This window comes from Silene latifolia, chromosome 7 (assembly GCF_048544455.1).
Source record: "Silene latifolia isolate original U9 population chromosome 7, ASM4854445v1, whole genome shotgun sequence".
NCBI classification, from domain to species: Eukaryota; Viridiplantae; Streptophyta; class Magnoliopsida; order Caryophyllales; family Caryophyllaceae; genus Silene; species Silene latifolia.
The window spans coordinates 47,060,160-47,081,947 of record NC_133532.1 but is presented as its reverse complement, the minus strand read 5'-3'; the positions used below and the strand labels follow the sequence as shown (position 1 = coordinate 47,081,947).

The following is a 21,788-nucleotide window of genomic DNA, read 5'->3' as shown; positions in this document are numbered from 1 at the left end:
AGTTCAGCTTTTATATCTTCAATTCAGAAAAAGTTAAACTGATACAATTTTAGTTCAGTTAATCAAAATTAAGTTCAAAAGAACAAGATCCTAGAGTATAATAATTACACCATAATCATAGGATATTACAAACAGGCCAGGGCAATTAGGCCCGGGCATTGCCCGGGCATTAAATCTAGTATATATATAAAAGAGGCTTTTTTCAGGCAATTCTAGAGACTCCAAGTTTTTTAAAACACACTAATTATAATAATAATATTGATCTAAAAAAAACAGACTATTTAAATATTAATCTAAAAAAATAACTTTCTTTCATGAAAACTTTATCTCTTAAATTAAAAAAAAATTATTGGTATTGTAAGGCAAAGCATATAGGTATTTAATACTATTTTAATATAATTGTACTTATCACATTATCAAAACATTTGTTAAATAGATAATTTAATTATATATACATATATACAAATATCATAATAGAAGATAAATTGGTGTAAAAGTCCTACATATTATAAAAGTGTAAACGGATTTTAAAGCAAAAACCACATGTATATATATATATATATATATATATATATATATATATATATATATATATATATATATATATATATATAGAGAGAGAGAGAGAGAGAGAGAGAGAGAGAGAGAGAGAGAGAGAGAGAGAGAGAGAGAGAGAGAGAGAGAGAGAGAGAGAGAAGGGTTCTTATAAGGCCTTGATACCATATAAGGCCCTAAGTCCTTATAAGAACCCTTGGATGGAAGGGATGGAGGGATGAGATTGTATCTAAATGAAAGGCTACAATTTCATCTAAGCTAATTATCTTCCTTAATCACTCAAACTCCCTTAAACACTCAGCCTATCCTAACCTCCTCTCATTATCCCACCCACCTACTCTCTCTCTATATCTCATTTCTCTCTAAAATTACCAACCAAAAAAAAAACAAACAAAAAAAAAACTCTCATCCTCACCGCCCCAGACCTCCCTCCCTCCCTCCCTCCACCGGACCCACAACCCCACAACCGCACTCCTCACACCTCCCTCCCTCCCTCCCTCCACCGCACCACACACCTCCCTCCCTCCCTCCCTCCCTCCACCGACATCAACATCAACCGCACCACACACCTCCCTCCCTCCCTCCCTCCACCGCCGTCCTTCCTCCTCCTGCCGCACCTCCTGCCGACATCAACATCACACCCACAACCCCACAACCGCACTCCTCTCACACCTCCCTCCCTCCCTCCCTCCCTCCACCGCACCACACACCTCCCTCCCTCCCTCCCTCCACCGACATCAACATCAACCGCACCACATACCTCCCTCCCTCCCTCCACCGCCGTCCTTCCTCCTCCTCCCGCACCTCCTGCCGCCAATACTCCCTCCGCCGTCCTTCCTTCCTTCCTCCTCCTTCCATTTTTTTTTTGGTTTTTGTTCTTTGTTTTTTTGTTCCTGCGTTTTTGTTTTTGTTTCATATTTTCTTTGTTTTTTGTTTTATTTTTGTTCTTTGTTTTTTGTTTTATTTTTGTTTTTGTTCTTTGTTTTTTGTTTTGTTTTTGTTTTTGTTTTTATTTTTTATTTTTTTATTTGGTTGTTATTGTTATTTGATTTTTTGGACTAAAGTTATACATCTTGTCTATTAAAGTTATACACTATGTGCATTAGAGTTATACACACGGTATTTAAATTTGGTTTTGTTATTTGGTTTTTTTTATTGTTATTTGGTTTATTTCAGATTTCGGGTTGGGTTGGGTTGTTGGTGTTTTTTTTTTTTTTTTTTTTTTTTGTTATTTACTTATTATGTTGTTATTTATTTAGATCTAGTTTTTAGATTTTTAGATTTGTTTTAGATTTTTCATATTATTTTTTTTGTTTTTTTGTTGTTAATTTTTTTTTTACTAGAGTTATACATCAAATGCCTAGAGTTATACATTGTATGTCTAGAGTTATACAGATTGTGACTAGAGTTTTACATCTTTTGACTAGAATTATAAATACTGTAACTAGAGTTATACATTAAATGCCTAGAGTTATACATTATATGCCTAGAGTTATACATCATATGCATAGAGTTATACATTATATGACTAAAGTTATACAATTTTGGACTAAAGTTTTACAAATATGGACTAAAGTTATACATATGAAGGACTAGAGTTATACAAAAATGGACTAAAGTTATACAACTATGGACTAAAATTATACAAAAATATGGACTCAAATATATAATGGACCTTAGATTTTTAGATTTGTTTTAGATTTTTCATATTATTTTTTTTGTTTTTTTTTTTTTTTTTTTTTGACTAGAGTTATACATCAAATGCCTCGAGTTATACATTGTATGTCTAGAGTTATACAGATTGTGACTAGAGTTTTACATCTTTTGACTAGAATTATAAATACTGTGACTAGAGTTATACATTAAATGCCTAGAGTTATACATTATATGCCTAGAGTTATACATCATATGCATAGAGTTATACATTATATGACTAAAGTTATACAATTTTGGACTAAAGTTATACATATGAAGGACTAGAGTTATACAAAAATGGACTAAAGTTATACAATTATGGACTAAAGTTATACAACTATGGACTAAAGTTATACAAAAATATACCAAAGTTGTACAAAAATGAACTAAAGTTATACAAACATGAACCAAAGTTATACAAAAAAAGACTAAAGTTATACAAAAAATGGACTAAAGTTATACAAAAATTGGACTAAAGTTATACAAAAATGAACCAAAGTTATACAAAAATGAACCAAAGTTATACAAAAATTGACCAAAGTTATAAAAAAAATGGACTAAAGTTAGTAAAAAATGAACCAAAATTATACAAAAATGAACCAAAGTTATACAAAAATAGACCAAAGTTATACAAAAATAGACTAAAGTTATACAAAAAATGGACTAAAGTTATACAAAAAATTGGACTAAAGTTATACAAAAATGAACCAAAGTTATACAAAAATGAACCAAAGTTATACAAAAATTGACTAAAGTTAGTCCATATTTGTATAACTTTAATCCATATTTGTATAACTTTAGTCCATATTTGTATAACTTTGGTCCATTTTTGTATAAATTTGGTTCATTTTTGTATAACTTTGGTCCAATTTTTTGAATAACTTTAGTCCAATTTTTGTATAACTTTAGTCTTTTCTTGAATAACTTTGGTCCATTTTTGTATAACTTTGGTTCATTTTTGTATAACTTTGGTTCATTCTTGTATAACTTTAGTCCAATTTTTGTATAACTTTCGTCTTTTTTTGTATAACTTTGGTCTTTTTTTGTATAACTTTGGTCTATTTTTGTATAACTTTGGTTCATTTTTGTATAACTTTAGTCCATTTTTGTATAACTTTGGTTCATTTTTGTCTAACTTTAGTCTTTTTTTGTATAACTTTGGTCTATTTTTGTATAACTTTGGTTCATTTTTGTATAACTTTAGTCCATTTTTGTCTTAGATGAAAATAATGTATCTCACAAAAAAAAAACGAGATTTAAAACCCGAAATCTTAAATAAAACGTATAACAAGGAGAGATTTAAGAAAATGAATCAAAAATGAGAACTAACAAAATAAAAGACAACTAAAATAAAATAAACGACAAAAAAAATAATGAATGGAAAAAACAACTCAAAACATACAAATTAACACAAAACGAAAAAAAAAAAAAAAACCGAGTTGAAAAAAAAAAAAAAAAAAAACGTGTCAGCGGCGGTGGGACGGCGGCAGCGGCGGTGGTGGGTGGTTAGTTGGTGTCGGGTGGGGTGGTGGTGGGTGGTGGTGAATGAAGATGAGAGAAGTGGGTGATTTATTTGGGTTTTGGTTTTTTGGGATTTTGGGGTTTTTTTTAGAGAAGAGAGAAAAGTGAGATGTAGAGAGAGGAGGAGGAATTGTGATAATAAGATGATGAATGATTAGTGAGGTTGTTTTATTGAATTGATGAGTTAATTAGAGAAAAGGTGGAGGGATTAATTTGTAGCCACATATTGACATCAAATCTTAGCCTTCCATTGCCTTGATCCAATGGCCCTTAGAAGAACTTATGGACTCAAATATATAATGGACCTTAGTTGATCCTTCCTATATATATATATATATATATATATATATATATATATATAGAATTAGGATCAAATGAGTCCACCTTCCTTAGGTGAGTCCATAAGTCCTAATCTCAACCATTAGATTATAACAAAATCAATGGTCAAGATTAAATCTGAAAACAAAAGCCCATATAAAATCCCATCAAACCCTAATTCTATTCATTCACTCATTTGCCTCCTCACTCTCACTTCTCTCTCTAAATCTCTCTCCTCTCCTCTTCCTACTGTTGCACTCAACCCGACGCCGCCACTACCGCCGCCTCTCCCCTGCCGCCCTCTGCATTTCTCTTCTCCCTCCTCTATTCTGCCTCCCTCGGCCACCACGGAAACTCCCTCCACACCAAATCCGCCTCGTCGCCACCAACCCCTCCCTCTGCCTCCCTCTCTCCCCGTGCCTCTCTCGGCCTCCACCACGCACATCTGCCTCCCTCCTTCCCCTTTTTCTATTTTTCTATTTTTTTTTCTTTTTTTCAGATTTGGTGGTTGCTTTGTGGTTGTGGTTGATTTTGGTGTGTTGGTTTCGTCTGTTTTTTTTTTTTTTTTTTTATTCAGATCTGATGGGAGTGTGGTGGTTGCAGGGGGGCATTTGTGGGGGTGTGGATGTCGTGGTCGTGGGGGTGGGGGTAAGGATGTCGTTTTTTTTTTTTTTTTTCAGTTTGGTGGTATGTGGTGGCGGTTGTTGCAGGGGGGAGGTCATGGTGGTGGCTGGTGGTCAGAAGTGGTGGTGACTGGTTGTCATGGGTCGGGTGACGTTGATATGGACTAATTATACGGACAAAAGTTACGTTAATATGGACTAATTATATGAAGGACTTAAATTACAAATTTAAATCAGTGTAAAGTCACAATTCTAAAAGAATAAAGTTTCAAAAATTATGACTTAAGTAACATTCGTAAAACATTAAAGTTTCAATTTTTAGAATTAAAGTTTCACCCATAAACATTAAAATTACACTTAGAAATCAATAAAATTAAATAAATTTAAATTTTTATATTAGAAAGTTGACTAAAAAAATAAAAGTTTCAATTTTTACCGTTAAAGTTTTAATCGTAAAACATTAAAGTTGTATTTATAAATCAGTAAAATTAAATAAAATCAAATTTTTATATTAGAAATTGTGTTAAAATTTCAAATTTTTATATTAAAAATTGTGTTAAAAAATTAAAGTTTCAATTTTCATTATTAGTTTCACTCGTAAAACATTAAAGTTATATTTATAAATCGGTAAATTAAATAAATTCAAATTTTTATATAATAAATTGTCTAAAAAAATTAAAGTTTTATTTTTTAGCATTAAAATTTCGCTCGTAAAACACTAAAGTTTCACTCAAAAACCAATTTAATATTTTTAAAATAAATTTTTTTAATATAAATTTAAATTTTTATTTATAAAATAACCTTAAATAATAAAGTTGTAAATGTAAAGAATTAAAGTTACACTCATAAATTAAAGTTTCATTTATAAAACATTAAAGTTCCATCTTAAAATTTTAAAATCTCAATCATCAATCTTACAAGATCAATGGCTAGGATTAGGACTTAGTGGACTCACCAATTTAGGTGGACTCATTTGAACTTGGTTCTATATATATATATATATATATGATAATCAACTCATTCCTACACCAGCGTTTTTTACGCTCCTCCCTCCCGCCCCCCCCCCCCCCCAATATTTTTTATTTGTTGTATTATGTTTCTTCCTTTGATTTATGTTCATCATGCATGCGATTCATTCTTATCTACCTTCTTGATCCATTATTTATATCATCCTTTCCTTCTCTCTAAATTTTAAGCTGTTTAATTTGTGAGGTTCTCTAATACTCTTTTTATCTTTTTCTTGTAGGTACACTTGATATTTCCGTTAGAGGCCAAGCAAAAATAGCGTCTTTGATTAACAAAAGACTAAAAGAAGAAGGTACCGGGAAAATGTTGTTGTACAATCATAAAGACGACAAATCGGAAAAAGATATAGGTATTTAAAGGAAGACAAGAGAAACAATCAACCTTCGAAGATAAAGTTCACAGCAAAGATTGATGCTTTAACTTTTTATATGGCTCAACACTTGAACTTTTCGCATGAATGTTCCAACCAGAATGAATTGTTGGTCAAAAAACTGAACACCTTTTTACGGAACACAAAAAATCCATAGAGACGGAAAGACCTCTCACATGAATACATGATGGTAAGGGAAAAACTAAATTTCTTTTTTTCCTATTATAAGACTGTATTAAGTTAGTGGGAGACGGTCTCTCATAAGACCGTGTTAAGTTAAAAGACTTCTCACAAATCACAACCCTGTTTTCATTTTATCCTTGTGTGAGTGTCGTATTAACTTAAAAGATGGTCTTCGCTAAGAATTTGCAAATTAACATTTGTTCACAGCAAAAAGATACAAACTTTTCACATCAACAAAGATAGATGAAAATTAAGAAGAAAAAAATAAGGAAATTGAAAATCCATCACATGAATTGTCAGTGAAAAGTAAAATTGTGATGCAAATATATGCGAAAGACTTATATATACAGAAACTGGGATTAGGAAGAGAATACCTGTTCGTCGAGGTTACAGCTGCAGACAAACCAGAGATAGGTAAAGAAAGCTTTAGAGTGATATGGAATTGCGGTAAATGGAGATTATTATTAGGGTTATTCAATGGGATTAAACCGCGAATGTGATTCAATAGTGAAATTAGGCCCATTAACTTTTAATTATAGCAATTAAAGTGCCTTTGAACTTTGATGTTTTGCCCGAAATACCCAATTTTTTTATCCGGAAAGAGAGTCTATAACTCGTGTTTACGAGCTTTGAAAGTGCCGATTGTAATTTTCAAATTGATTATCTTTTCGAGAACTATGGCTTGAAAAAAAAAATTATCGAGTTTGGAATTCGTGACCAAGAAAGTGATAACCGGAACGGAGGGAGTACAATATTAGGAAGTAGCATTCGCAAACTACATAAATTTTATATGAAAAGATTTTAATTAAAATAATTTAAAATGAGATATGGACTGAACATAAGACTCTCTAACTTAAGACTAAATTAATCTCAAAAAAATACAAATCTACTTAAGCCTCACATTTTTACAACTTTATTCAATCTACAAATCTTATTGCCTGAAAAAATAAGTACATTTACAAAGTCCTATTCGCATAGAAATATAAAAAACCTATTTTTGTTAAGACGTTAGCAATATATATTGTGCAACTATTTTTAGTCATACCAAATTTAAGTACCATATAGTGTGTAACTATTTTTAGTCATGACAAATTTTAGTACCCGTGCAAGCACGGGCACAAAATCTAGTACATACAATAATTAAGGGCATTGTAGTATAGCGGTAAGTATTCCCACCTGTCACGCGGGTGACCCGCGTTCCATCCCCGGCAACGGCGTTTTTAAGTTTTTTTTTTTTTGTTTAGCTGATGCAGTTTATGCTTCCTTTGCCTCGAGCACGTTTCATGTCAAGGTTCTCTTTCAAGTTTTTTTTTAACACATCCTCACGTATAATATTATATACTCTGTAATTCCGTATCCATTTAAAATGTATCGCTTTATTTCCGGCTTATCGCTTGCAGTGACCTTGGTTAAACACTGACTTTTTAGTTCGGTAGGTTTGGTTTCAGCCTCAATTATCGTCTCTACTTTTTCTAATAAATACAAACGATTACAAATACAATTATAAATCTGAATCATTTAAATCATCTACCTCTGTGTAACTATAGTATAGTAACGAATTAACGATGAAACAATACCGATTTACTCCATCGTCTCCAACAAGCCTTTACATACTCGTACTCCGTATAAAGAAACACTCAAGTTAGATGGGAAATATTAATTTTGTAGAAAAATATATGCATTATTAATTTTGATTATGTAAATAATTCTTTTCTTCTGTTATTATATTCCCTTTAGTTAGCATACTATGCGTACATACACATGTAGGCATGTTGCACATCTCCTATCCTTAATAAGTCAACTATTGCATTTGATAAGTAAATTATCACCTATAGCACATAAGTCCACTAGGAAGGTGACAGACTGACAGGCAGTTCACGTGTACAGCACATCTCTATTTATCTATAGCAAGAATAAAGTAGGAAGGGGTCTTGACTCAAAATATAAATAATCTCCCTCATTTCATATATATACAATAGTGCAAATTCACATCTATGGCACATCGATCTCAATTACTCGGTTCACGTTGCGCTTCTGTATGGTAACATGTTCATATATAGCCATGAACTTGGTTACCATAGAGAAGCGCGACGTGAGCCGCCATGTTTAAATTAATTTGGTTGAGAAGCATGGTTATTTTGCTCGCGTAGTTAAATCATTCTAGGGAGACTCTGCTTGGTAATTTAATTTCTTCCTTGATTACCTTTCATTTACCTTATAGCTTGTTCCATTTCATTTGGATCGCGTAGTTAATCATTTTTGGAAGATGCAGATGGAGCAACTCCACTTCATCGAGCTAGCCACATCACTTGAACCGCCACACAAACCATCAGGTGGCAAGCTAGGAGTCTGGCCAGACCAACTTGCACCGCTACACAAACCATCAGGTGGCAAGCTACGAGCAAGGCCTAGGGTTACTACACGTTCCACAGGTATATGTTCTTAGAAATACTTTTGGAATGTGTAGCAACTCTAGGCCTTGCTGCTAGGAATTGCGACAGTAACATGGTTCAAGCTGTACTGTCTCAGCAGGCTCTTTGCTGCAACAACTTGAAGAGGTATGTAATTGAGTTGATTAAGTTCACTCGAGATCATTTCAGTCCAGTTCTATTAATTTCATTGCAGTTCAGTTCAATTTACAACATATTCGATAGTAGGCCTAACAATAGCTTGCATTTTGTAAGTAGATAAGATTTAAAGAGACCCTGATAGAAACAGGAGAAAATTGACGAAAGTAGGACATGAAGCTGCTGAAGCTGCGAAACAACGAAATGTTTTTAATTGAGAATCAAATGGGATGATTTGAATCCGTTTGAAATGAGATATATAAGCATTTTTTATTGACAATTTGTATACCGATTCTTGTTTAGTTGTTGCTGTTTCATGTTTCATTTGTCTCAAGCAAGTTTGGGTTGCCAAAGGCCCCTTTACGTAATTCCGTATCCATTTATCGCTCTATTCCTATCGCTTGTAAATGTTGCAATTGCGTAAGATTGTAATGGTAATGTACTAATGGCCTAGTAGACTAGTAGGGTACCAATAGTGAGTTTGAATATGAGTTTTACATTTTTATACGAGTTGGTACCTCACTGCCAAATAAATAACTATATTAACTTATTAAGTGAATTTGTAGGTACAAATTTTCATTTAAGACGGATACCATTTGTCTTAACACTCTTAAGTTTAACACGAGTCAAATATATAACAAATCGCCCCACTTGTTGTTTAGGAAATGACAAAAGTTTTGTTTTTACTATCACTATGTGGTAGTATGTGACCCATCTTAAACTTAAGATGGATAATGCCCGTCTTAAGCAATATTAAGTGAGTTTGTAGGATCGTACTCCCATTCTCCAAATAATTAACCATATTCTAATGATAAAACGAATTCAATCTATTTGTGAGTTGTGCCCTCACGCCAAATCCGCCCCCTATATGAGGAGTATATTACTTCTATTTATTTGTTTACCTTTTATAATTTTTGTAAGGAATATTTTAATCAAAGTAAACAAATAATTGATACGAAAGAAATAATAAATATTAATCTTATAAAGAAATAGTCGAGTTTGACGAAGTCAAAAGAAAAATACTAGTAATTCTTTATGCAGACGCCATCACTAATTCACTACGCACACATCAGATGAGCTGGATAACAGTAGGACATATGCATTATTCATTGCAATTATTTTTTTTTTAAAAAAGGGCATATGCATTATTCATTGCAATTATGTAAATAATTATTTTCTTCTCTTATTATATTCCCACTAGTTAGGAATACTTAGGATAAATGCATTATCGTTGTTATTAATGTCACTCAAATTATGAGACAGTGAATATTGAATAATAAGATACTCATATAATTAGTTTGTATTTGAATAATATTAAAAAAAAAAAAAAGTTAAATGACGTTATCATCGCCCTTTGGTTAACATACACCATGAACACATGTAGGCATGTAGCACATCTCCCATAATTAAAAAGTGAACTACTAAAGTATATTGGTATGAAATCTGGAGCATTGTATATATTTTATACTTTTTTTTCGTCTGTCTCAGTAATTTGTTTAGCTTTTATTTTCACTATGAGGATATATTAACAAAAGTTAACGAATAATTTAGACAAAGAGAGTATTAAGTAATGAGGAACACCATGGCAAATAATTCTCTTCGAGCAAGAAATATGTAGAATCAAAAATAAATCTAAAGAAAATACTCCCTTCAAGTTTTATCAATCTTCTCCTTTCAATAAAATACTCCTCACATATATTAGTGAAAGGGGAAGATACATATCACTTGGAGGGAGTAGAACAATTACAATCGGTCATTGGCTCATTGCAGAGTTAAGATCTCAAACAATGATTTGACAATTACGTATATTTTTTAAACACAAATATTCATTTGTGACGGACATATCCATCGTAAGCTTGCGACTGGTCAAGTATTACCCATGTGAGGTAGATAAGACAAAAGCAGAGTGCCTAGGAAGTAGTAATCTGTTTTGTCTTATCTATCCACATCACATGAATAATACTTGATCTCTCGCAAGCTTGTGACGAATATGCAGATCATAAAAGAGACTTACTGTTTTTAAAATCATGTATTGATCTGGACAACACGTCAAGACCCATTACCCATAGAAGAAATAATCTCATGCCATATTTTATCATTGATTGAACATTTCTTTACATTTTCTTCACTTTGTCAATGAAGCATGTAGGTAGGTGACGAGTAGTTCACATTTATGTCACATCTCTATTACTCTATTTCAGGAATAAAGTATGAAGTCGTCTTGACTCAATATTAAATCTCATTTCATATAAACAAATACAATAATGCAAATTCTTATTTGAGATGGTTATAAACGTGAAACGGGTCAGAAGTCAGAACAACATATATATATATACGGTTAACAATGAGTTAATTCGGAGTATACATATATTTGTAGATCCATTTTACGCCTACAAAGTATTCATACACTACTACAGATACAGGCTATAACAACGGTCAAAAACCGTTGTTATATAAAAAAGCGGACGTTGTTAAAGCGTCCGTTGTAGAAGGTTTTAACAACGGTTAGTTTTCTTAAAGAAACCGTTGTTATAACTATTAACAACGGTTTTAAGTATAAAAACCCGTTGTGGAAAGTGTGACTCAATTTTGGGGGGAAAGTTATAACAACGGGTTTTAATATACAAAACCGTTGTTATAACTAAAGACAACGGGTTGTTTTAAAATAACCGTTGTTGTTTGTTCTTAAAAAATAAAAAAAAATTAAATTAAATATTACTAGATGCATGCATAATTACGGCCTGTTAGAATTCCGATGCATGCATTATTACCGACATCCTTTGTACATATGAACGGATAATATGGAATGAGAAGGGTTAGTAATAGGATTTGAAGCAGCATTATTGAGAGATATGATGATGATTATTATGGCACAACTTCCTAACATATATATTAATTAAAAAGCAATTAACTCAACCCACACATTGCTTAGTATAAATACATTGCATATCTCAACTAACATCTCCATTATCTCATATATTCATCTCCAAACTCTAACTGTTAAAACAAACTCTACTTAATCTTTCAAATCAAACTAAAAAAACTCTAACAAAATGAATGATTTCATCCTAAAGACTCTTACCATGATCGAGAACAACAACAACTTCATCCGCCGGTTCCTCCATATTGAGGAAAGTTTCAGGAGCTACCTTGCGGAAGCTCGATCCGCACTGAAGCACGCCAAAGAAAATGGCTTGACGGAGCAAAGAAGCAGCGATTGCGGCTATATGACGATATAGCAATCTGCTGAACGGAACCTCCAAATAGCCAAGGAGGAGAGGACGGATACGATAGAGCACAATAAGATCCTCCATGAAAATATAAGAATTGCATTTTTACATATGTAATTTTTTTTTTAATTTATGTATTTATAAATATATATATATATATTAATTATGTTTATCTTCTTCATCTTGCTTCTTCATTGTTTTAGTAACTAATTATGCGAACAATACTTAAACAAATAACATAATGGTCGATAAAAACACATACATGCAAAAGAAATAAATAGAAAAAGAAAATAATGACGATGAAACTAACAAAGACGGCGAGATTTACCTGATAAATACAGAACGTAATAGACGATGAAATCACAGTGACGGCGAGAAGATAAAGCGACGATGAGAAAGAGAGAAATAGAGAAAGAGAGAAAGAGAGTGTGTATGTGTTTTGTGTTTGTTTGTCTGCTTTGTTTGTGTTTGTGTATTAAGGGTTGTGTTTTGTGGTCATGCAGCAGACTTTGTTTGTGTGGTTTATAGTATGGAAGGTATTGACAACGGTTATTAAACAACAACCGTTGTGAAAAAAGTTTTAACAACGGTTGTAAAAAACACCCGTTGTTAAATAAGTTTTAACAACGGGTTTCAAAAATAACCGTTGTGATTACTTTTCACTAACTTTGCGCCAATTTTGCGCCAAATTATTAACAACGGTTGTGCATGTGTGACCCGTTGTTAAAACTAATAACAACGGTTTTTATAACCATACCCGTTGTAATTGATTTTAGTAAAATTCGCGCCATACATTCTACAACGTCTACTGTGATTTTCGTGAATAATCGTTGTTAAAGGGGCGTTGTATTTGCCTGGATTTGTAGTAGTGATAGAATCGTTGACTTGGATTTCTCTACAAACCTCCGGAACCTGAGAAAAAAACAAAGGCGAATAAGGCGATCAATGGCGGAATTAATGGAAGACGAAGTCTACTACGCAGCAGTCGTAGGCGACGTTAACGTATTTAGCAACAAAAATGACGAGCAATTACTAAGAAAAACGTCCCAAAACAACAATATACTGCACATAGCAGCCCAACACCACCAAATCCATTTTATACAAAAAGCCCTCAAAAGCCTCCCGAAGGCGTCAACCTGCGAGTCGCTAATATGTGACCAGAACCGCCACGGGAACACTCCGATCCACATTGCGGCCGAGGTCGGGGACGAAGCTGTTGTCCACCAACTTTATGAGTATTTTTCTACCCAATGTGGCAGTGAGAGGGTGTTCCCGTGGAGGGTGGTGAATAAGGATGACAACACGCCGGCTCACGTAGCGCTTCTATTCGGCAATGTTTCGCTAGCCGTGTATTTGGTTGAGAAGGATGATTATCTTGCTGGTGTAGTGAATCGTTCTAAGGAGACTCTCCTTCATCTTGCTATCCAATACCATGTTTTTGGTAATTTAATTTCTTCTTTTAACTTTCATTTATCTTGTTACATTTGATTTCAGTCCATCTCATATTCATTGTTTTCGTTTGACTGATACGAGAGGGTGGTACCGAGACTTAGTATCCTAGACGATAAATCAATCACATCTAATCATTAGATCGTTTTCTATTTTTCTATTCTTTTATTACTAATTTTACATCGGTTAAATTAGGGGTGAGTATAACCGGAATTCGATTTTAATTTTAAAATCTCAATTTTTAGTATTCATATATCCGGAAACCGTAGATATGGTATCCGGTATAACTCGGGTAAATTTTGTTTTCTTTGTAGTTTGTTTTAGTAACTTGAAATAGAATTAAAAAGTAGAGAAGTAAATAACTTAAAAGGTATACAAAAGATTGCGGTTTTATTTTTTTATAAGAGTGTTACCGAAACTCGATAACACCCGGTGTCGTCCTTACACTTTCCATAAATCTAATACGGTGAACCAAATAACTTTGTCCTTAGTCTAATCATGAGATTCAACCCTTTAAGGTTAAGCTGGAATAATTAACCCCCTTAAATTTTGTAAAAAGTGAAATTAAATCTTATACCAAAATCTCATGATAAATACATTTTCTCATATCATAAAAAACATAATTGGGTGTTTTATTTTTAAAAATAGATCGGATTTTCTAGATGTAAAAAAAAAAAGTAATTTTAAAATTTGAAAAAATGAAAATTTTGATTTTATTTTATATTTTTTGAGAAAATCGTTATTTTTATAAAAGTATATTTTTGTTACTTAAGAAAACTTTAGGTACTCAAAATTAGGGACCTACGATGTATAATTTTCGAGTTTTTCAGCTCTTAAAACAAAAATTAAATTTTTTTTTTTTGATTTTAATTAAACAATTTCAAATCTTCTCTAATTGATGTTAATTTATTTTAAACTATGATTTTGTTATTTTTTTATTTTGATTTTTGTATTTTGTTCAAAGTATCACTTTTTATAAATGATATATTGAATTTCTCATGAAATTTTGGCTAAGGAATTTAATTAACTCGTGAAATTCACGGGATGTTTTGTTTTTGGTATGATGTTTTTAGTGTTTCTAGTAATTGATATTTTATAAAATATCAAACCATATAGTAAGATCACCATATGAAGATTTCACTATATATGTGTACTAAAATTACGGACATTGACATGTTAACATAAAGATCAAAGTCGATAAATTAAATAAGTGAAGTAGGTGAATAGTGCTATTTTTTCAAAGGTAAAATGATGAAAAAAAACCCAAAAAATACCACAATAAAATATACATTTGAAAAAAAAAACTAAAAACTATCATTTATATTGATGTCGTCAATCTTGTAGTTAGTCTGTAATATATTACTTCTCCATATAGTCTTCTTTCTCCAATAATGAATCGTCTCTATAAAAAAAAGTAACTCAATAATTAGTGGTAATTAACCAACAAAATAGTGAAATTTGTTTTATATTATTGTTATTAACTTAAGCTTCCTCTTAACAAAGTGGCAAAAAGAGGGAATGAGAATTAAGCCACGGAGATGTAAGTATATTAACCTTTGAATGACTCAAAGCACCATAAATCTTGATAGCCTATAATGATGAGAATAAAACAAATACATATGATGTGATGAACACTTCATAACTCAATAAAACTTATACATAAAAAATAAATAAATTAGTTAATAAATTAAAAAGCTTAGTACACTTAGCTTGATGTGAATAGAATGATATGGAGGATTAGTGATAAATTTAGTTCTCTTGACGATAATAAACGGCATTTAGTAAGTGCTTGTTTGGTTCATCCGGGCATTGAATTCCCGTGTTAATTTGCAACTCACGAGATTTTAACTCCCTTATACAATTCACATGAAATAGCAAAAATATGTTTGGTTGCCTTAAAAGGAGTTTGTTTTTCCCATGAATTATACTCCAATGTCTTGTTTGGTTACACTATTTCAATTCACATGATTTTGATTTATCAATACAAATATACCCTTATCTAATATAAATAACATCTAACTCTTTTTTTTTTCTAGGCGCAAATGATTAAATTTGAAGGAAAATAGATGGGAGAGTTTTTAATTACTAGAGGGGGTAATAATATTTATAGAATTAGGCAAAATAAGGGGCCTAATTACCACTTTCCATTCATATGTGAATTGAAATTTCTATACGGTGTATGAATTTTTGTTCAAAGTATTTTAACCGAACGATTATTAAATATGAATCTTAAATACCAGAAACGCAAGGACCTGGAACAGATATCTGGCCTATTATCGAACAGCTGCTGCAAATAGATAGTTCAGTTACATGCTGGGAAGATGAAGATGGCACAACTCCACTTCATGGAGCCATGATGGTCTCAAGTTAAACCTCGCAAGTGCACGATTTTATCGTTGTACACTTAAAAGGGTCGATCCCACAAGGAGTAGGTGGAGTACTAATCGTTCTAATTCACCGGTTTAGCTAAGTCGATAAATAACAAAGAGGGTAGTAACAATCTAGCGCTAAACTATCAATTTTAAAGACAAACAACAAGATAAGGTAAAAACAAGCTAAGGATAAAGGAAAGATCAAATAAAGAGAAGGACTAGAACTCGGTCCGACCATAAACATGAGTAATCCCACATACTAATCGTCTCGGCTAATCAAAAGAGGTAGAAAGGTAAGGGGGAGATGGCTCTAATTCGCCTAGAACCTCCCTTCCGGTCTCGCACTAGGACGCTAGCTACTCCGACTAACCCCCCTCCCGGGTTCGAAAGTCGGTATCCCTAACTCAAAACCCGACAACCCCAAGAACATGCATTTTCCCAAGGAGGTCGAGTGAATGGTCAAGGTCATTAAGCCCTCATCATATTCCGGGTCATCCCATTCCCCCTTCCGGAGGTCGATTTCAAACGCTAGCCTAGAGGCACCCTCCCTCGGTTCTCCCTTCCGGTCTCAACCTTAGTTGGTGACAAGGGTCGGTCCCCAAATATTCGACTAACAACCTAACCAACTTCCGTTGGTGGACAAGGGTCAAAAGCCGACACTACCCGGAAACCAAACCATAAGCATGCAAATTCCTCTAAACTACCCTCACCAATTTCCCCCACAAATTAGCCTTAATGATAATTAGTTAGTGAAATTACCCATATCGGGTCAAACCGAGTCCTAGAAGGAGACTACTCACTAATCATGGTCCTAATTGCAAAATAAACAATAAAGATGGAAACTTTGGTCACAAACATGGTGAGGAGATGAATCTTACTACTAAACATGCAACAAATCAACAATAATTAAGAGAAAAAGAGATTAATTCTAATAACAAGGTTAATTAATCTAAAAGGCACAATCTTTAACCAAATCAACTCAAAGATTAAGTCTTTGAGGACAACTATCCAAGGATGAACAAATGAAAGAGAATCAAAGCAAAGAGGAACAATGAAAAGATGAACAATGATGAAATAAACAACAACAAACAAACAACAACAACAATTTTAACATAAACAATCAAAATAAACTTGAAGGAAGAACAAAATGTAAACAAATGAAAATAGGGAGAGAATTAATACCAACAAAATAGTGAAAGAGGAATTTGGATAGAAATAATAAAGAAGGAAATCCTTCAATCTTCTTACAAACCCAAATTCAATCACTAATTGATTGAAGAACTTCTCTAATTAAGGAAAGATTAACAAAGAGATTAACAAAGTTTTAAGCTTGAAAGGGTAAATATTCTGGATCTAGGGTTGTGTGTCAAAAAGGGTTTAAGAGGGGGTATTTATAGGCTTTTACAAGATTAGGAAGAAAAGAGGAAGAAAAGAAGGAAAAGCCAAATTCGGCGGCTGCGTTTTTTTGGTGGACCGGCTGGGGTGGTCCTACCGGCAAAACCGTGCAAAGAATTAAAACATCTGGCATTCGTGTTTTTTGCCGGTGGGTCTGCCGGCCTGCCGGCAAAACACCTTCTTCAGGACTTCTTCTTCTTTGTTGATGTGTGAAATGGTTGACCATTGTCGGTGCTCTACCAATGAGGTCAAGCTTGTATTTCACCAATTTCTTCAATTAATTCCACTTGCTGTGCTTTACCGGTGGGCGGTTCCGGCCCTCTTCAAGCAAAGCACCTTTTTCAACTTTTCTTCAAAACCTTGAATGATTCTCGGGGTGTGTTTTGCGGTGGCTAGACCGGCCGTGGCCTCGGCAAGAAACACACTCTTCACCATTTCTTCACCTCTTCTTCATGTAAAGGCAATGGGGTGCCTTTCTTGCCCCAATTTCTCCATACTTGGATCGTTTCCTACAAAAGGATACACAAGGTAACAAGTACGAGCATTGGGCACAAAATGCAAGGAAAAACACCCGAAACCGACTCGATACGAGTCGGTATGCATAAAAGAAAGAGGGAATTAGAAGTAAATTAATCGTATATCAAACCTCCCCACACTTAAACCTTACTCGTCCCCGAGTAAGTCCCTAAACCAAATGTACAAAGCATTATTATGATAGATATGGAGAGTGGATGCACAATATAAGCATCACTCAACTAAACTACTACTTAAGCCGATCGAGTATTAGCGCACTCAACGCCCCTTCAACTCACAATTTGACACCCATGAGGGGAGAGTGCCCTATTGCAAGGCAAGTTGGGTCTTGCTACAAAACTTTTGACACATTCATCATGAAAGCACGTAATCAACAAATAGAATGCATCTAACAAAATGATCCACTTTCCTCATCTAAGTGGTCGGATTTTTCAAACAAACAAAACATGGTCTCGGTCGGGAGTACCGTCTCAGAAGTGCCAATTGAGGTGCCAACCCCCTAATTGTGACAAAAGCAACCCTTGTGTGACCAATGCTCAAGAAACAGATTCAAGAGTGGGGTAAGGGGAAAAAGGGCAAGGCCGCCGAGAATTACAAAACCGACACAAGATTCAACCAAATGACCCATGACTAACGAGACCAAGGCAACGACATCCTCACGGTTTTCACTCGTCACTCAATGAAAGAACAAGGTGATTTTTGTGACAAAAGGTAACCAAAATCACTCAACTAACTCGACTAGCGAAAACGTGCCCGCAATCTAATGTGTAACACCGTCCTATGTCCAATGAAATGCAAACAATGGGAAAATGCACAAAACATGAAGCAAGGGTTACAACGGGGCTAAGGAGAAGGTCGAAACGGGATTGGTGCAAGCACCGTTTGGACATGTGGGGCTCAAATCAAGAATCGTCGACACATCACATCCCATCTCTTATTGCAACACATGAGACACGTCTATGCCCTAACATAGCAATGATGACCAAAACTATGCAAAAATTGCATAAACCCAACTCAAGTAGGAAAAATTTGATAAAACTCCTTTTATTTCAACAAATGGTAACGTCTACACCGTAACAACGACTCGGTTTCCCAAGCCATGCAAAAAATGTGTAAACCCGACTCATCTTTGGAAAAACATCAATTTGCCCTTTTATTTAACAACGGCTTTTTCTACCCCTTTAAATGATGAGTAGGGGTGTTGCTTGCCTTTTTCTTTTTCTTGACAACAAACAAATATATACAACACACAACTCATTTTTTTGGTTTTTCATGACTTTTTTACTTTTCTATTTTGTTTTTTATTTCTTTATCAAAACCTCTTATTTATATGTGATGCCAAATTCATACCAGGTTCCGACCCAAATGGATATGTGTACTATCCATCACTATGCCTCAAATCACCTTCTACAACACAACTACAAAACCGACCAATTCTTGATTAAGGAAGGGTGGTTATGGGAATGTAGCTATTTAGGTGGGTTTGCCAAATGAAAAGGGCTAAGCTCAAGGGGGTGAATCGAAAAGGGAAACAATGTAGGGAATAAAACAAGGCTATTTGGCTATGTGAGGTTCATATAAACTGATTTTTGCTTCATATCATATGCACAAAAATGTAATGCAATTTCATGATCTAAGGACAATGCGACACACTTATGCGTAATGATGTGACACGCCTCGCGAGGAGACCTACTCTCGAACCTAGATGAGGGCGGGGTATGAATGTACCCACCCTAGGAGGCTCTACCCTTACCTTTGAGTAGCTAAATCGAGCCAAAGGTCTAGTCTACGGCCCTAGGTCTCACAAGATCGGTCTAGACTCATTGGTCAAGCCCTCCTTCCTCGGCTAACTAAGAGGCCACGGGTGCGAGTCACGAGGAGGGGAAAGGCACAATTGGGCACATTATTTCATCATGGGGGTACTTGGTTCCCTTCCTTTGACCATGTTCTTCCTTAAAAATTTATTTACAAACTTAATGCAAAAAGAAAGAAATGCGACAAGTATTCACAAGTGAACAAATGCATGCGGAAATTTAAACAAACACGAAATGAAACGTGCAACAGATTGGCTAAACCTAGCAGCACATCAACACCAAAATTCCAAACGGTCTCCCAAGGAGACACCCAAAGCAACAAAATTCCCATTCTCCTTCAAAATATCCAAGATACCAAAAAGAAAGAATAGTAAAAGGAGTAAGAGATAGGAAGGATTATACCAAGCGGTCTTCTAGCTCCTTTTTGCCTCAAGTGGTCAATGTGCCATGCCAAAGGTTAGACAAAACATATATATACAATGCAAATTTTTTTGAATTTTTCAGAAATTTTTCAATTTTTAGGCATTTTCTCTAATTTATAAACATTTACAATTATAAACAAATATTCACAAGAGTGGATATTTCCCTCCCCACACTTGAAATGTACATTGTCCTCAATGGACAAAAGCATAGGGAGTGAATAAGAAAAAGGAAGGAACATGTTTTTGTATTTTTCAATTTTTGAAAAGAAAATAACATATTTTTGGTAATTTTGTTTTTTGAAAATGGAAAGGACATGTTTTTGGTGTTTTTGATATAAGATCTCCCTCCCCACACTTATTTATTTACATTATTTCCAAATTGAAATAAATGTGTGGAGGGAATTCAAATTAAAAGACATGTTTTTGTTTTTTTTTTTTTTTTTTTTTTTTTTTTTTTTTTTAGTCCCTCTCCACACTTATTTATAGACATGGGAGGGCAATTTAGTGAAATAAAATAACATGTTTTTGGTGGTTTTTGATTTTTTTTCAATTTTTAGTTGGTTTTTATTTTGAAAATGCAATGCATGCTCTATTCTATATGCAAAATTTAAATGACAATGCAAGTTATGCTAAGTGAATGCAATTACTACATGTGACAATATATTACAAAATTGAAATCTAATGCAATCCTAAATGATGCAACTAAATGAATTATCAACTAAATGCATGCGAAAAATTTAAACATGAATGAGAAATTTGGATAAAAGGGAGAAATCGTACTTGTCATTTGGATTGATTGTGAGGAGCATACCAAAGGCTTTGGATTGAAAAGGGAGGATAAAAAGCCATCAACTCGGGGACTAAGACCCCATCTCATCATCATCATCTTCATCATTGTTATCTCCGGTAGTAAAGTCGGAGCCTTGAATCAAATTATCGGGGTTGAAGGTGAAGTTACCTCCACTACCGCCGACACCCGGGAAACCACCCGTGAAATCGCCACTCATATTCATCACGCCGCTATCTCCTCCCGTGAAACCACCACCGGACCCCGACGCACCCGCATCACTAGCAAAATAGGGCCGAATTCCCCCTAACCATTGGGCATCATGCCCCTCCGGTCTAGACTCGGGCATAGGCGGGAAAACGGGGCGTGCGAAGTAGTCCGGTTGGAGGTTAAAACCTCCGCGGACCACACTCCCATCCTCTCTCGGGTAGTTCCCATCGGGCCAAGTGAAATAAGAGGGGTGAGGATCCTCATAGCCCACGTAACTCCGCCGACAAAAATCATCGTAGATGGGATAAGTACCGGTAGCTTGATCATAGTATATCCGGTCCAACTTTCTCCCCAAAATGTCCCTCTCACTAGCGGCTTTCGCTGTGGCAATGTCCATCCTCTCCATCCACTCGGTGAGAGATGGTGGTAAGGGAGGATAAGTAGGTTGGCCCGAGGAGGAGGAGTCCCCTTGTTGAAATTGCCAAGGTGGAGGTTGATGAGTTTGCGGCATTTGGTATTGAAAGGAGGATGGGGTGTTCACTCGACGGTCTCGTGAATAAACACGAGTAGGATTAGGGGGAGGTTGGTCGGTGGGTGCCTCCGCTTCAATTGGGAGGAGGTAATCATCTTTATCTTTCTCAATTTTAACGGCGGTTACATTTGGAAGCCGGATGGAGTTCTTGTGATTGATTTGCCAATATTCAAGGCCGTCGGTGA

The 21,788-nt window shown here is 34.5% G+C and overlaps 1 protein-coding gene and 1 long non-coding RNA gene across 2 annotated transcripts; both read left to right on the top strand.

Moving 5' to 3' along the window:
* Positions 1-8,242: 8,242 nt before the first annotated feature.
* On the top strand, positions 8,243-9,226 carry LOC141591062 (uncharacterized). The gene is made up of 2 exons (XR_012520622.1): positions 8,243-8,849; positions 8,979-9,226. It is a non-coding gene; the product is annotated as an uncharacterized LOC141591062 (long non-coding RNA).
* Positions 9,227-13,033: 3,807 nt separating this feature from the next.
* On the top strand, positions 13,034-15,908 carry LOC141590042 (uncharacterized). Its single transcript, XM_074410658.1, has 2 exons — positions 13,034-13,529; positions 15,778-15,908. The coding sequence occupies exons 1-2, from the start codon at positions 13,034-13,036 to the stop codon at positions 15,906-15,908; spliced, it is 627 nt and encodes a 208-aa protein (XP_074266759.1).
* The last annotated feature ends 5,880 nt before the right edge of the window (positions 15,909-21,788 follow it).